Below are 18,406 nucleotides of genomic sequence, written 5' to 3'. Positions count from 1 at the left end.
TAATGAGCTGCCAGAAACTGTCAGAATTAACTTTGGTAAAACTTTGGAATCTAGTCAAAACTGGAAGATTTGGTGAAGAAAGATGATCCTTACTTTGTGGCAGGACAGTACTGCCACACTTTAAACTGGCATTTTAAACTGTCTGCCTACCAGCTATCCATGAGGAAGCCCTGGCAGAAAGACTTTAAACAAACTATCTTAACTATGCATGAAGAGCTAAAGGAAACCATGGACATGGAATGAAAGGAACTAGGTCAACAATGTTTGAACAAATAAAGAATATCAAAAAAGAGAAATTATAAAAGAAATATAGAAATCTTGAAGCTGCAAAGTACAATAACTGAGGTGAAGAATTCATTAGGGGTTCAACAGCATATTTAAACAGGCAAAATTAAGTCTGCACTTGGAAATACTTCAATTGAAGTCACCCATTCTGAGGAACAGAAAGAAAAGATTAACAAAAGATGAACAGAGCTTGAAAGACCTGTATAACACCACCAGGTTTACTTACATACACATAATGGGAATTGCAGAAGGAAAGGAGAGAGAAAATTTCAAGAAGTAATATCCGGAAACTTCCAGAATTTGATAAAACACATAAATCTACACATCCAAGACACTCAACAAACTCCAAGTAGGATAAACTCAAAAAGATCACACCAAGACATATTATAGAGAGACAGAATTTTGAAATCTGCAAGTGAGAATTTTTTTGTTACCTACAAGGAACGCTTGAATAAATTAACAGCCAGTTTCTCATCAGAAATGATGAAGACCAGTGAGTCAGTGGGATGACATATTTTAAGTCTTGGAAGAAAAACTGTCATCTAAGAATTCTATATCTGGCAAATTATTCTTGACGAATGAGGGAGAAATTAAGATGTTACTAGATAAAATGTGAGAGAGCTCATTAACAGTAGATCTACTCTACAAAAAACCAAAAACAAAAGCAAAACAAAAAAAATCTTCAGGTGAACTGAAAGGACACTAGATGGTAACTCTAAACCATAAGAAAGAAAAGTGAACACTAGTACGTAGGCTAGTATAAAAGCCAGTATTGTGCTTTTTGTTTGCTTTATAACTTCTTTTTCTATATGATTTCAGGCAAACACAAAAAATATACATCTATGTTAATGGACATACACTGTATAAAATGTAATCTTGGAAAATTACAGAATAAGGGGAGAGGGATGGAAAAGTGTAGGAGCAGAGTGTTTGTTTTCTATTGAAACGAAGTAGATTTTTATAAGTTTAACATGTTAATGTGGTAACCACTAAGAAAATAGTTACAAATATACAGAAAATGAAAGAAGGAAATAGAAGTGAGAAAAATACAAGAAAAAAATCAGTAAATATTTTAAAAGGCAATAATGGAGGAATTGAGGAACAAAAGACATACACAGAAAACAAATGGCTAAATGGCAAAAGTAAATCCTTCCTTTTCAGTAATCAGTTAAATGTAAGTGGAATAAACTCCCCAATCAAAAGACCTAGGTTAGCAGTTTGGATTGAAAAAAAAACAGAACCCAAGATCTATGCATATACTGCCTACATAGGCTCACTTCAGATATATGGACATAAAAGAAGTTGAAAAGTAAAAGGATAGAAAAAGATATTTCATACAAATAGTAACCAAAAGAGAGTTGGGATGGCTGTTTCATGAGACAAAATAGATTTTTCAATTAGGAAAAGATAACAAGAAATGAAGAAAGACATCATATATTCCTAAAAGGTTCACTACAGAAAGACGATACAACGATTGTCAATATATACATACCTAACAATATAGTCCCAAAGTATACAGAGTAAAAATGGACAGAATTGAGAGAAAAATAGTTCTACAATAATGTTTGGTGACTTCAATACCCAGCTTTTTATACTGCATAGAGTGGCCAGACAGATCGGCAAGGAAATATAGAACTTGAACTGCACTATAAATCAGTTGCACCTAACGTGTACAGAAAATACCACCCAACAACAGCAAAATACATATTCCACTCAAGTGCACATGGAACATTCTCCAGGACAGACCATATATTAGGCCACAGGTAAGTCTTAAGTATGAAGTGATTGAAATCTTACAAAGTAAGTTTTCTGTTCACAATGGAATGAAACTAGAAATGAATAATAGAACTTTGGAAAGTTCACAAATATGTGGAAACTAAATAGGACACTCTTAAACAACTAATGTATCAGAGAAGAAAAATCACAAAGTAGAAAATACTTCAGGAGACAAATGGAAATGAAAACATGACATACCAAAACTTATGGAATATGGTGAAAGCAGTGCTTGGAGGGAAATTTATAGCTGTAAATGCATATATTAAAGGAGAACTCACATTAATAACCTAATTGTATAACCTATGTAACTATAAAAAGAAGCACCAACTAAACTCGAGCTAGCAGAAGGAAGGAAATAATAAAAGAACAAAGACATAGAATACAGAATAGAGAAATGATAGAGAAATCAATAAAACTTAAAGTTGATTCATTAAAAAGGTCAACAAAATTGACAAACCTTTATCTAAATTGACTAACAGAAAAAGAAGACTCAAGTTACTAAAATCAGAAATGAAATTGGAAACTTTATTATCAAGTTTTAAAAAATATAAAAGATTATAAGGGAGTACTATTAACAGCTGTATGCCAACAAATTTGCTACCCAAGGTGAAATGAACAAATTTTGAGACATGCACAGTCTATCTCAACTGACGCAGGAAATAATAGAAATTATGGATAGATCTATAACTAGTGAGGATATTGGATCAGTAATTTAAAAACCCTCTCAACAGAGAAAGATCACAATGAGATGGCTTCAGTTGTTAATTCTACTAAATATATAAAGAAGTGTTAACACAAATCTTAAACTATTCCAAAATATTGGAGAGGACACTTCGTATCTCATTCTGTGACACATTGCTCTGACTCCAAAGGTCTCAGACAAAGATACTACAAAGAAAAAAAAAAAAAAAAACTACAGACTAATATCCCTTATGAATATAGGGGCAAAAATCCTCACCAAAATGCTCTCAAAGTGAATCCAGCAGCATGTTAAAAGGATTGTACCTTGTGACTGAGTGAGATTTACAATGATCTTTCAAAATATTAAAATCCTATAATACACAGCATTCAGAGAATGAAGGATAAAAACCACACTATCATTTCAATCGATGACAAAAAAGCATTTGACAAAATTCAGCACTCTTTCATAATAAAAACATTCAGTAAACTAGGAATAGGTGAACATTTCCTGCACAAAATAAAGGTCTTATATGAAAAATTCACAATAATATTGTTCTTAATGATGAAAGGCCGAAAGCTTTTCCCTGAAGAACAGTACAAGTTACCTTGTACGGATGTCAGCTTTTGCCACTTCTGATCAACATAGTACTGGCACTTCTAGCCGTAATGATTAGGCAGAAAAAGAAAAGGCATCCAAATTGGAAAAGAAGTAAAATTAATTCTTCACTGAAGACATTGTCTCAAATCTATACAACCCTAGAATCCACAAGATAATTGTTAGAGCTAATAAATGAATTCAGCAAAGTTTCAGGGCATAAAATCAACACACAAAAGTCAGTTGTATTTATGTATGTTCCCAAAGAACTATTCAAATAGGAAATATTTTTTTAATTCCATTTACAATAGCATCAAAAATAATAAAATATTCAGCAATAAATTCAACCAAGGAGGCAAAGTAAATGTTCACTGAAAAGTGCAAAACATTGCTGAAATTAAAGGAGACCTAAATAAGTGGAAAAACTTTCCATGTTTATGGATTGGAAGACCTAATATTGCTAAGAGGACAGTAATATCCAAAGTGATCTATGTATTCAATACAATCCCTATCAAAATAGCATTCATGTTTTATATAAATAGAAAAACCTATCCTAAAATTTATTTGGAATTTCATAGGACCCTGAATAGTCAAGTCAATCTTGAAAAAGGAAAAGAAAGTTGGAGGACTCACTCTGCTTGTTTTCAATACTTAGTAGTAAGCTACAAACAGTGGCAAAACACCGTCATACTGCCATAAGTATAAACGTAGGTCAGTGGAATAGAACTGAGAGCCCAGAACAATATCCCTGTTATATACGGTCAATTGATATTTGACAAGGATGCCAAGACTATTCAATTAGAAAAGAACCATCTATACAAGTGGTGCTTGGACAACTGGATATCTACAACTAAAAGAACACACTTGAGATAAATGAAAAAGTAGAAAGCCTCTGCAAAGAAGTAGAAGATATAATGAATAAGCATATAGAAGTTTCAGAACTGAGAAATACGTACCTGAAAGAAAAAGCTCAGTAGATGGGCTTAACAGCAGATTAGAGGTAAGAAAGAAACTGAATTAAAAGATGGACTAATAGAAATACCCAATCTGTGCAACAGGGAGAAAATATACTAGGAAAAAGATGAACAGAGTCTCAAGAACTGTGAGAGTATAACAAAATATCTAATGTTTGTGTTACTGCAGTTCTGAAAGAAGCAGCAAAGAAGGCAGGGTTGAAAAAGTATTAGAATAATTAGTGGCTGAAAAGCTCCTGAATTTGACAAGAGATGAAAACCTACAGATTCAAAAAGCTGAGTGTATCCCAAACATTAGGCCACTGAAATCCATGCCAACATACATTATAATGAAACTTCTGAAGACTAGAAATGAAGAAAACATCTTGAAATCAGCTAGAGAAAAATAACACATTTCTTACAGGTGAAGAAAACTACTCGAATTTCTCATCAGAAATGACAGAGGCTAGATGGAAAGTGGTGTGATGTTTTACAGGAGCTGAAAGAAAAGAATTGTAAACCCAAATCCTGCATGAAATGAAAATATTTGTCAGAAATGAAGGCAAATCAGTCCATTCCCAGATGAAGAAAAACTCAGAATATGTCCAGGAGAATGAGGAAAGGCAATTTTATAAACAAAAAGGAAACAGTAAAAGGACATTGGAACATCTGTGTGCAGTGAAGACTTAACATAGCAGGCTTGAGACTCCTATCCTTAGAAAGTCCTGCTGACAAGACTGTCCTTTGGCTAGAATGGGGATTTTGTATTTTAGGTGGGTTGGCACCATTCCCAGAACTGATATGAATGGCTCTCTGTGCCTAAAACTATGCAAACGATGTGATTTATGCTTTCCTCGTAGGATCTTGAATTTCAGTATGTGCTAGGCAGAAGATACCTTTGTGACCAGCCCACCATTAAAAAAGTTGGGCACTGAGCCTCTGATGAGCTTCCTTGTTAGACAACATTTAGCACATGTCACAGATCCTTTCCGGAGGAATTAAATGGGTCATGTGGGGACTCCACTGGGAGAAGATTCTTGGAGGTTTATTTCTGGTTTCCCCTGGACGTCATCACTCATACCATTTCCCTCTGCTTATTTTGCTTTGTATCCTTTTGTTGTAATTATAGCCAGGTATGATTGATCTTGTGAATCTTCCTAGTAAACATCAAACCTGGGGGTGGCCTTGGGGACCCTTGGCACAATCAAGAAGAAAGAAAACACCATGATGAAAAATATGGGTAAATAGAGTAGGTACTTCTCTTATATATGAATTTTTCTAAACTAATTTTGATGGTTGAAGCAAAATTATTACATGGTCTGAAGTGATTCTAAATGTATATAGAAGAAGTAAATACCTAAGAAAATTACATTTTAAACAGAGGGCAAGAGGATGTAATGGGAGGTAAGGTTTTCATACTTCAAACTGGTGAAATGACAATACAAGCAGACCAATAAGTTATATATATATATAGTGTAGCACCTAGAGCAACCACTAAAAAGCTATACAAAGAGATACACTAAAAAACACTATAGATAAATCAGAACAGAATTCTAAAAAGTTCAAGTAACCCACAAGAAGTCAGTAATAAGAAAACAGAAGCATAGGGAACAAAATTAAAAAGGTCTAAATACACCAACTAAGAGACACTGGCACAGTGGATTTTTAAAAAACTCTATATGCTGTCTAAATGAAACTTCAAACATAACAGTGTAGGCAGGTTAGAAATAAAAGAATTTAAAAAAAAGATACATCATGCAGACATTAATCAAAGGAAAGCAAGGATGGCTATATTAGTATCAGGTAAGATAGACTTCAAAGGAAATTACTGGATGCAGAGGGTGACAAATGGGTCAGTTCATCAGGAAGACATAGGGATCCTTAATGTGTATGCATCAAATAACTGAGCTTCAAAAGAAGTGAAGAGAAAACCGAAAGGAGAAATAGACCAATCAACAGTTAGAGGCTTCAACACACTTCTCTCAATGTTGTATAGAATAATTAGACCCCAGATCAGTAAGAGCACGGCAGTACCATCAACCAACAGAATCTAATCAACATTTACAGAACATTCCACCAAACAATGGCAAAATGCATATTCCTCCATATCCATGGGTTCCACATCTGCAGATTCAACCAACTGCAGGTCAAAAATGTAAAAAAAATTTTTTTCAGAAAGTTCCAAAAAGCAAAATTTGAATTTGCTGTGTGCCAGCAACTATTTACATAATATTTACATTGTATTAGGCATTATAGGTAATCTGTGGAGATGACAAAGTATACAGGAGGATGTGTGTAGGTTATATGCAAATACCATGACATTTTATTTACTTATTTATTTATAAATTTTTTTTATTGGGGTATAGTTGTTTTACAGTGTTGTGTTAGTTTCTACTGTACAGCAAAGTGGAGTTCCTTGTGCTATACATTAGTTATCTGTTTTATACATATTAGTGTATATATGTCAATCCCAATCTCCCAGTTTATCTCACCCCTGCTTCCCCCCCCCCCGCCCTGGCATCTATACATTTGTTCTCTTCATCCGTGTCTCGATTTCTGCCTTGAGAACAGGTTCATCTGTACCATTTTTCTGGATTCCACACATATATGTTAATATAGGATATTTGTTTTTCTGTTTCTGACTTCCCTCTGTATGACAGTTGCTAGGTCCATCCATGTCTCTACAAATGACCCAATTTTGTTCCTTTTTATGGCTGAGTAATATTCCATTGTATATATATACTACATCTTATTTATCCATTCGTCTGTTGATGGGCATTTAGGTTGCTTCCATGTCCTGGCTATTGTAAATAGTGCTGCAGTGAACATTGAGGTGCATGTGTCTTTTTGAATCATGGTTTTCTCTGGGTATATGCCAAGCAGTGGGATTATTGGGTCATATGGTAATTCTGTTTTTAGTTTTTCAAGAAACCTCCATACTGTTCTCCATAGTGGCTGATTCAATTTACATTCCTACCAACAGTGCAAGAGGGCTCCCTTTTCTTCACACCCTCTCCAGCATTTATTGTTCATAGATTTTCTGGTAATGCCTATTCTGACTGCTGTGAGGTGATGCCTCATTGTAGTTTTGATTTGCATTTCTCTAATAATTAGTGATGTTGAACATCTTTTCATGTGCCCCTTGGTCATCTGTATGCCCTCCTTGGAGAGATGTCTATTTAGGTCTTCCACCCAATTTTTGATTGGGTTGTTTGTTTTTTTGATACTGAGCCATGTGAGCTGTTTGTATATTTTGGAGATTAATCCCTTGTCAGTTGCTTCATTGGTAAATATTTTCTCCCCTTCTGAGGGTTGTCTTTTCATCTTGTTTATGGTCTCCTTTACTGTACAAAAGCTTTTAAGTTTCATTTGGTCCCATTTGTTTATTTCCATTACCTTAGAGTGTGGGTTAAAAATGATCTTGGTGTGATTTATGTCAAAGAGTGTTCTTCCTCTGTTTTCCTTTAAGAGTTTTATAGTGTTCAGTCTTACATTTAGGTCTTTATGAGTTTATTTTTGTGTATGGTGTTAGGGAATGTTCTAATTTCATTCTTTTCCATGTAGCTGTCCAGTTTTCCCAGCACCAGTTACTGAAGAGGCTGTCTTTTCTTCATTGTATATTCTTGCCTCCTTTGTCATAGATTAGTTGACTGTAGGTACATGGATTTATCTCTGGGTTTTCTATCCTCTTCCATTGATCTATATTTCTGTGTTTGTGCCAGTACCATACTGTCTTGATGTTTGTAGCTTTGTAGTATAGTCTGAAGTCAGGGAGCCTGATTCCTCCAGCTCCATTTTTTTTTTTTTTTAAGATTGCTTTGGCTATTTGCGGTCTTTTGTGTCTCCATACAAATTTTAAGATTTTTTTGGTTTGTTTTAGTTCTGTGAAAAATGCCATTGGTAATTTGATAGGAATTGCACTAAATTTGTAGATTGCTTTGGATAGTATAGTCATTTTCACAGTGTTGATTCTTTCAATCCAAGAGCATGGTATGTCTCTCCATCTGTTTGTGTCATCTTTGATTTCTTTCATCAGTGTTTTTTAGTGTTCAGAGTAAAGGTCTTTTACCTCCTTGGGTAGGTTTTTTCCTAGGTATTTTATTCTTTTTGTTGCAATGGCAAATGGGATTGTTTCTGTAATTTCTCTTTCTGATCTTCCGTTGTTAGTGTATGGGAATGGAAGAGATTTCTGTGCATTTATTTTGTATCCTACAACTTTACCAAATTCATTGATTAGCTCTTGTAGTTTTCTGGTGGCATCTTTAGGATTTTCTATTTTTCGTCTGCACACAGTGACAGTTGTACTTCTTCTTTGCCAATTTGGATTCCTTTTATTTCTTTTTCTTCTCTGATTGCTGTGGCTAAAACTTCCAAAACTATGTTGAATAGTAGTTGAGAGAGTGGACATCCTTGTCTTGTTCCTGATCTTAGAGGAAATATTTTCAGTTTTTCACCATTGAGAATGATGTTTGCTGTGGGTTTGTCATATATGGTCTTTATTATGTTGAGGTAGGTTCCCTCATTGCCCACTTTCTGGAGAGTTTTTATCATAAATGGGTGTTGAATTTTGTCAAAAGCTTTCTCTGCATCTATTGAGATGATCATATGGATTTTATTCTTCAATTTGTTAATATGGTGCATCACATTGATTGATTTGCATATATTGAAGGATCCTTGCATTCCTGGGATCAATCCCACTTGATCATGGTGTATGATCCTTTTAATGTGTTGTTGGATTCTGTTTGCTAGTATTTAGTTGAGGATTTTTGTGTCTATATTCATCAGTGATATTGGTCTGTAATTTTCTTTGTGATATTTTTGTCTGGTTTTGGTGTCAGGGTGATGGTGGCCTCATGGATTGAATTTGGGAGTGTTCCTTCCTCTGCAATGTTTTGGAAGTTTGAGAAGGGTGGGTGTTAGCTTTTCCCATGCCATTTTATATAGGGTACTTGAGCACCTGTGGATTTTGGTATCTGAGGGGGAGTTCTGGAACCAATCCCCTGTGGAGACTGAGGGATGACTGTACCAAGATAGAGATATCCTGAGCCACAAAACAACTCATAAGACACAAAAATTTATTTAACACATTTAAAAAATTTTAAATCATACAAAGTATGTTATCTGACTACAATAGAATCAAACTTGATACCAATAAGAGAAAGTTAACAGAAAAATCTCTGAACACTTAGAAAATAACATACTTCTAAATAATCTGTGCATCAAAAATGATGTCTCAAGGGAAATAAAAACATGCATGAAAGTGGGTAAAAAGGAAAACACAAGATATTAAAGTATGTGGGATGCAGCTAAAGTAGTCATGAGAGAAAACCTGTTGCATTAAATGTATCTGTTAGAAAATAGGAAGTCTCAAGTCAATAATCTGGGCTTCTGCCTCAAGAACCTAGAAAAATAAGAGCAAAATAAACCCAGAGTAACAAATGGAAGGAAATAATAGTGATAAAGGCAGAAATCAGTGAAACTGAAAATAAAAACAATGGAGAAAATCAGTGAAACAAAGAGCTGATTCTTTGAAAACAATAGAATTGACAAAACTTTAGCAACACTAAGAAAAAAAGAGTAGACACAAATTACCAGTATCAGGAATGAAACAAGGATACTACTACATACTCTGTAGCCATCAACGGAATATCCACCCATAAATTTGACAACTTAGATGAAAAGGGACTCGTTTCCTTGAAAAACATAAGCTACTTAAACTTGGCCAATATGGAATAGATAATTTGAACAGGGCTATAACTATTAAGAAAGTCCAATTTACAATTAGAAAACTCCACAAAAGAAATTTATAGGCCCAGGTGACTTTACTGTGGAATTCTGCCAAATTTTCAAAGAAGATTTAAACACCAGTGCTACATGATTTTCTTTTTCCAGAAAATAGGAGAGAACGCTTTCTAATTCACTTTATGGAGCAAATATCATGCTGGTAATGAAACCAGACAAGGACAATAGAAAAAATGAAAACTACAGGTCAAACATCTCTCATGAATATAGATACGAAAATCCTTAAAATTTTAGTAGATTGAATTCAACAATATGTGAAAATAATTGTACACCATTATCAAGTATGGTTTATTCCAGGGACACAAGACTGGTTCCATATTTGAACCTCAGTGTAATCCCCTATATTATCAGGATAAAGAAGAAAAACCACATGATTATATCAGTTGATACAGTACAAGCATTGGGCAGAACCCAATAACCGTTTGTGGGGGAAGAAAAAACCCACCACCTTAGAACAATAGAAACATGGGAATTCCTCGACTTGATTAGGGACATCTACAAAAACATCTATAGGTAGCATTATTCTTTTTTTAAAAAAATATAAACATATACATACACATAACAAAATTTTCACCATTTTTAAATGTCCAGTTCAGTGGCATTAAGTTCATTCACAACATTGTGCAGTCATCAGCATTCTTCATTTCCAGAACTTTTTCATCTTCCCAGACTGAAACTCTATCTATTATATAATAACTCCCCATTTCCCACTCCCCGTAGCTCTTGGTAACCTCTATTTTACTTTGTCTCTATGAATTTGCCTGTTCCAGGTACCTGCTATAAGTGGAATCAAACAATATTTGTCCTACGTGACTGGCTTCTTTCTCCTAGCATAGTGTTGCCAAGGCTAATCTCTGATGTAGCGTGTATCAGAATTTCCTTCCTTTTTAAGGCTGAATAATATACAGTTGTGTGTATATATGTACTGCATTTTCTTATCTGTTTATCTGTTGATGGACATTTGGGTTATTTACACCTTTGAGCTATCGTGAATAATGCTGTTATGGACATTGGTGTATGAGTATCTGAGTTTTTGTTTTTGATTCTTTGGGATGATATCCAGGATTAAAATTGATGGATCATATTATAAATTGTATGTTTAACTTTTTTGTTGTTTGTATGTTTAACTCTTTGAGGAACTGCTGAACTCTTTTCCATAGAAACCACACCATTTTAGTTTTCCCACAACAATGCACAAAGGTTCCAGTTTCTCCACACCCTTCCAAAACTTGTTCTTTTCTGTTTCTTCGGTAATAGCTATTCTAATGGGTGTGATGTGGTATTTTTGTGGAACAGTATTCTTAATGCTTTGGGACATTATGTTTTCCTCCTCATATCAAGAACAAGGCAAGGATGTCTGCTCTCACCACTCTTATTCACTATTGTGCTAGCATTTCTGCAGTAAGGCAAGAACAGGCAATAAAGTGCATATAGATTATAAAGGAAGAAATACATCTATCCCTATATGCAAATGCCATGATTGTCTATATAGGAAATCTTAAGGAATCTAGGAGAAAAAAACTCCTGGAGATAATAGGTGAGTTCAGTCAGATTGCAGGATTCAAGATAAACATACAATTTATTTCTATATCATAGCAATGAACACTGAACTAAAAATACAATATCATTTAAATCACTAAAAAAAGAAAAAGGAAGGAATCAGTTTTTTAACAAAACATATATAGAATTTGCTGAAAACCACAGCACACTGATGAGAAAAATCAAAGAACATCTCAGTAAATGGAGAGACATCTCATGTTCATAGATTTGAAGAGTCAACATGGTAAAGATGTCATTTCTTCCTAAATTGATATACAGGTGTAATGCAAGTCTTGTCAAAATTCCAGCAAGGTTTTTTGGTTGATATAGATGAAATTGTTCTAAAATTTATATGGAAAGGCACATAGCCTAGAATAGCTAAAGTAATCTTTAAAATGAAGACTAAAGGGGCAGGAATCAGTCTGCCTGATCTCAAGACCTACAGTATATAGCTACAGTAATCAAATCTGTGTTTTTCACAGCATCATACATGTAGAGATCAATAGAACAGAACAGAGAACCTCTGAACAGACCCACCAGCAGTGTGGGAAGAGGATCAGTTGTCTTGAACACATGGCAGAAGGGTTCAGACTGAAAGAAGGACCATGGATCTCACCTGTGTGCCCCACCGTGTGCCCCACACCAGCCTTATCACTGCCCCGGCCCTCGTTAGTGGCTTAGGTTAAGTTGACTCCTGGGCATGGGTGGCTTCTTGGTGAGCAGGGATGTGTTTGTGTTACAGGCATTAATGACCTTCAGGGATGTGGCTGTGGCCTTCACCCAGAAGGAGTGGAAGCTACTGAGTCCTGCTCAGAGGACCCTGTATCGGGACGTAATGCTGGAGAACTACAGCCATATGGTGTCGCTGGGTAAGGATGACTGTCTCACGTCTCAGCTCTGCCTGTGGGCATTTTAAGATTTTATGGAGCATCAACCATGCTTTTGGCTCAGAAAGAAACACAATATTTTCCCTACATCTTAGAGAATGTGTGGATTCTGTAGAGTTGGGAATAATGAAGTTGTGTGTGGGTGTGGGTGGTATGACACTGCATTTACAGGCCTCTTCCAAGGCCGGGCCTGCCTCCAAAGTGGTCTTGCTTCAAATAGGGGAGTATTTGTATTCACTCAGGCACAGGGGAGAATCATTTACTGCCTTTAGATCCAGGATTCCCCCACTCCCCTTAGTCATTTTTTCTCAGCATTCAGAGAATCTTTGTCTCCCTCCATCCCCCTTGCCGTGCTTCTCTACCTTCTGAGTCATTGCATTCCCTGGCTGACTCTGAGTTCTCTGATAGCCTCTTAAGTCACTAACCCAAGGTCACCTTGATTTTTTCACCTGTGAGTAGGAATTGCCTTTCCTAAACCAAAACTCATCACACAACTGGAGCAAGGGGACGAGCCCTGGAGAGAGAAGAGTGAATGTCTTCTGGACCTTTGTCCAGGTAAGTGGGAAACAGCAGGCAGACAAGGAGACAGGGCAGTGAGGCACTCAGCAGATGAGGAAAGAGGAGTATTTGTGAGCTTCTGGGGAGGAAGCTCTTCTGCAGGCCTCCCTTCCATGCCATCCTGCTTAGCCCAGAGGGGGCTTCCCTGGCAACCCCCTCTTTCCTCCCCCACAGAGCCACACTCCGCTCACTTGGTATCCCTTGTCCAGCACTTCTAGGATCTCCCCATTCTTGAACTTTGGTTGGTTGGCCTGATCTTTAACATAGCACTTGCCATCTGAGACTAAGTCACCTACCCCTGCTAGATTCTGTCCAGTTTCTATTAACCTGGTAATATTTTTGTGCATCAGTTCTACCCCATAAGTTCCCATAACTTTCTTTTATTTTATGATGGATTACTTAAGATTACAACAGGATGTGAAGAATTATACAAGTGGCAGTCTGCCTTCCCTGCAGCCTAAGAAATAGACCCTTAGAAGACCAGGTGACAGCCCATACCTTTCCTGGCTGTGTCCCACTCCTTCACCCCATCCCTGAGAATCCAGCTTCAGCATTAGCATGCCTGTGACTGCCTTTAGCTTTTTTATCCATTCAACAGGTCTTTCAGCCATATAGAGAGCTGTTTTCCATGTCTGTAAACTTCTCAGTACATAGTGTCATATTGTATACCTCCGTCTGGAACATGCCTTTTCACCAGCTTTATGTGAGATTCACATTAAAATGTGTAGGTTTAGTTTATACTTTTAAAACTTGTTATACATGATTCCATTATATGAATATTTTAATGCAGTTGAATTACCATTTCCTTTCTTTTGGACATTGAGTTTCTAATTTTAGGCTATGAAATAATGTTGCTGTATATTCTTGTTACCTCCTTGGAAACACTTGCAAGAGTTTCTCTCAAGATGCATACCTAGGAGCACAGTGGCTGATTCAAGGGCATGGGTAGCCTCAGCCTGCTATGGTTATGCCACATCGTGTTCTAAAGCTGTTCAATGCTATTTTACACTCCCAGCAGCAGTGAATAGTTCTTGTTCCACATCCTCACATTTTTCACTCATCTGTTCGGTTTGTGGTGAAGTCGCATAAGGGTTTTGCTTTCCAGTGAGCATGAGCATCTTTTCCTATGTTGATTGGTCATTGGTGTTTCCTTTTCTGTGACTTGACTGTTCAGGGAACGTCCCTACTTTTGATTTGGGCCATTTCTGTTATTGACTTGTAGAAATTCTGTATACATTCTGGGCACATTTAGGTCTTTAATCCAAGTGGAATTAATTTTATGTGAATGTTGGCAGGTAAGGATAAATTTCTGCCTGACTTTTTTTCCTTTCTTTTATTTTCAACATTCCTGGCATTTTAGTTTTGTTTTGTTATTTATTTATTTTTGCTTCTAAATACAACCGTATATCTGCGCTTGTAGTTTATAGCAAACTCAGTGCTTTTTTTTTTAAAAAAGGACTATTATATAATTATAGTATAATAATTATTTATGTTATTATGGCATAAGGTATTATACCTTATACTGTAAGGTATAAGGTAAAATTTGTTAAGTTTTGACATCTGCACAGCCATGAAACCATCACCATGATTCAAATACTGAGCATACCTATTGTTACTGAGTCCAAGCTCACTCTGCTCACCACATGATGAGGCCAATGAATTGGAGGTGAGGTGCTGAGGCAAGGAATGCAACTTTATTTGGAAAGCTGGCAGACAAGTGTCTCCAAAAAAAATCTTATTGGGCTCTGGATGCCAGTTTCTTTTATAGAATCAGAGAGGGAGAGGCTGTGAGGAAGTGAAGTAAAAAGATAGAATAGAGAGGGAGAGGCAGTGGGGAAGTAAAGTAAAAAGGCCATCAGTCTTGCAAAACATCTCTGGGAATGACCAGCCTCAGTGAGGTGATGTGTTAATTTCTTCTTTCTTGCAGCCATTCACACAGGTGGGCAGGGCAGATTGTCTGCCTGTGAGCTGAATAGAGGCACTTTAGTTTAACAGTCAGGCAGAGGGGCAGGGTTCCCTGAGGCAGGCCATCATGTCTGATTATAATAACAAAACCAGGGAAAAGCAGAGGTTAAAGTCAAAGAAACAGATTGAATGAGGAGTCCAATTTAGCTCTTCCCTGTTACAATTCCCCACTGTCAATGTCCACTCCACAATCTTGTGGAAAAAGGGGTGGCATCATTCTAACTGTTCCATTAGATGGATCTTTCTGGGAGTGTCCGCCATCAGTGTCAGTGTTCCAGATGTTGAGATTTGTGTTTTGTTCTGATTTGGAAATGTCTACTTTCCACCTGTAGACTTAAAAATATTTACACCCCAAAAGTTGAGAGTCATAGGAATTTTGAGGGCTTCAAGTCCAGGAGGCCGCATCTCAAGGAATTTAGCGTTTTTCTATGTATGGGAAGATGCAAGAGTCTGGGCTCACTGAAATCATTTTTTCTTTTTTTTCATATGTACCGCAGTTGTCTGGGGCCTGTATCCTGTATTTTTACATCCTGAGTTTCCTCAGGGCTCACCATAGGGAGTGGCTGCAATCTGATGGCCTCTAGATAGCAGGTATTCTCCTTCCTGAGTTTCCTCAGGGTTCACCAGCTCATGTTGGAGGGCTGCAGCCACTGATGACTGATCCTCTCCTCTTGGTCAGGAATTTGATGAGTATTTGGGAGACATTTCATGATGAAATTTTTTCCCACGGTGGTGGGAGGCTCATCCCAGTTGAGGCGAAAATTCTTGATATGCCACTCCAGGTGTACATTTTTGGATTAGGCTCTATTGATAATTAAAGATTCTCTGGATCCTTTAATTATGATCCAGGAGACATTTTCCCTTCTTGCTTCTTCCCGTACCTAGAATCACATCATTAAATTTATTTTGATCTACTTCCTGAAGATGTTTAGCCATAGAAGTTTTGTTGGAGGCCTGGTTACACACTGGGTACTGTAAGAGACAACAATCCTATAAAATAGACAGGATATAAGTAATACAGCCAGTAACATTGACAAGGGCATAGTGCAGCAGGGAGGCACAAAGCACAAACAATCTGGAAACAATGAACAAATTAAAACAGTGATTAGCATAATATCAAGTCCATAGGAGAGCCAGCTGGAGGCAAATTCTGGCAGGATCAGGTAGAGAGAAAAAGATAAATGTTTCATCTTTGTTCACAAAGACATGCTTTATCAACTTGTAGGTCACAGCATAAGAGAAAAGGTTTTTCCGAAAAACAAGGATTAAAGCCAGTATATTTCCAAAAGTCGTAAAGTTAGAAATCATATTTACCAGTTCATTCAGTCTCATGTAATTAATTCCTGTTGATCTGGATGAAATAATCAAGTTTCCCATTAGTTTTGTCATTTGTTACCCAGTCCAGTGATATTATTGAAAGGCTATCGGAAACTTATATTTGTTTAAAAGTTCTTTTTTATCAGTCTTCTTGAAAATTTTCATTTTGTAAAAGCATCAGGACAGAACTTAAAATAGCATGGTTAAAGATTTGAGTACAATGCAATTAGTGGGAAACTTGGATATAACATTTTAGAATAACTAGTATTATGATTAATAACATATCAGATGTTAGGGATTCCATATAAATTTTGGAATATCTATATAAATGACATTTATCCATATACTATAACCTAAGGTTCATCTCCAATCACTTGACAATGTTTTTGAAGTAATTTAAAATACCAAATAAACTTAGTTTGACATTTCTCTCTGAGATGTCTCAGAGATGTTCTTTTGAAGTATCCCAGAGTCAGCTGGAGGCTAAAAAGCTTTTTTTTTTTTTTCAGATCTTTATTGGAGTATAATTGCTTTACACTGTTGTGCCAGTTTCTGCTGTACAACAAAGTGAATCAGCTGTATTTATACATATATCCCCACTGGAGGCTAAAAAGCTTTAGTCAGATTTTGATACTTGGGAATTTTGTTAAAAATACCAAAAAGGTTTTAAAACACAACAGAATCATAGGTCACTGTGAAACAATACTTATTTATTTAACCGAAGTCACAAAAACAATTGAAAGAAAACAAACACAGATCACCTAAAGGCACAGAAACTCATACAATCTATTATTAAAAAGGAGCACTTCTAACAGATCAAGTTCCAGTCTTGTATTAGCTTACTTAACAAAGTCCATTTACTTAGTTAAATTCAATCTAAATTTAGTTAATCTTGACCATGTACAAAACTTTCTCAGTAAATAATTCCATTTCTCATACTTTTTTGACTGAAAACACACATTCTGCCATACTGAAATATTTTATTATTTTCAGTAGCTTTAATTATATATTTAAATTAGAATCCCCAACTCTTAAAAACCTTAATTTCTAGTGAAAACAAAGAGACAAGTAATAGTTACCAAAATCTGAAGAAACTACTTTAGATTGAGGCAGGTTAATAATAAAAGCAGGGAAGGAGGAGGCAAACAGAAGAGAATGCAAGCCTCAGGGAATAAGTAACTTATGGCCTCTTTTACAGAGATTCTGCCATAAACAGCCCAGACATCTGAGTCAAGGAGATAAGGGAAAACCTAACTTCTGCACTCTGGCCTCTGTACCTTGCCCCTGCCTAGATAAACATAGCTATAGGCTCCCAGAAAGCGTGGGAACTGGTTTATAAAAGGGGAAGCTTTTCTTTGTTTCGGGGCTCAGTCTTTCGATGTGAGTCCACTGGGCCTGTACCGGTACAATAAACATTGCTTCCTGTATTACAAGCCTCGGTGTCCTGCCTACCTCTACCGATTCCTTCAACAAGATGATTTTAGAACATAATTATTCTCATAGAGTTTACCTAAAAGCTCTTATCTTGTTTATATTTACTTTAAGCTTTCATCATATCATTTTTCTTGCTGACAGATTTGCAACAGATATAATAAGATTTCATTTAACTTCTATTAAATCTAGATGCAGTGAAAGTACTATACTGAATGTTGATGGCTCTAAAGACATGTCTATGTTAATTAGATCAACAAACTTAAACATTAAGACTAAATATTTCCCAGTTTACATGAACCTGAAACTCATCCAGCTTAATTTCTCTTGTATTTAGAATTATTTGGTTTGTAAATGCTTTTCTTTAAGCCAATTAAATAGAGCTTATTTACAGATTAACCTCAGCAATGTTGTCCAGAGATAAAGACACATACACACACACAAACAGAGAAACATCATAGTTCTTATTTCAAAATTTCAGCCGAGTCAGGTACAGCAATGTAAAACCCATGAGTTTACAACAGGTTGGATTAAAATTGGGTTTCTGGCAGATAGAACAAATCAAGCTCACTTGTCTAGATGGTTAAACCCTTTTTTATTAATATTTATGGAAAACA

The 18,406-nt window shown here is 36.1% G+C and overlaps 1 protein-coding gene across 5 annotated transcripts in view; it reads left to right on the top strand.

Annotated features, from left to right (window-relative positions):
- ZNF169 (zinc finger protein 169) overlaps positions 1 to 18,406 on the top strand; it is a 51,652-nt gene that overhangs the window by 16,252 nt on the left and 16,994 nt on the right. For 3 of the 5 annotated variants that reach the window (XM_057720521.1, XM_057720519.1, XM_057720520.1), the window contains exons 3-4: positions 12,374 to 12,500; positions 12,978 to 13,073. In XM_057720521.1, the coding sequence (XP_057576504.1) occupies positions 12,374 to 12,500; positions 12,978 to 13,073 (223 nt within the window). The remainder of the gene's footprint in view (positions 1 to 12,373; positions 12,501 to 12,977; positions 13,074 to 18,406) is intronic. The other 2 variants (XM_057720524.1, XM_057720523.1) reach the window with 1 other exon arrangement.

Source organism: Hippopotamus amphibius, chromosome 2 (assembly GCF_030028045.1).
Source record: "Hippopotamus amphibius kiboko isolate mHipAmp2 chromosome 2, mHipAmp2.hap2, whole genome shotgun sequence".
Taxonomy (NCBI): Eukaryota; Metazoa; Chordata; class Mammalia; order Artiodactyla; family Hippopotamidae; genus Hippopotamus; species Hippopotamus amphibius.
The sequence above is the reverse complement of the archived record's forward strand: the minus strand, read 5'-3'. Positions and strand labels throughout refer to the sequence as shown.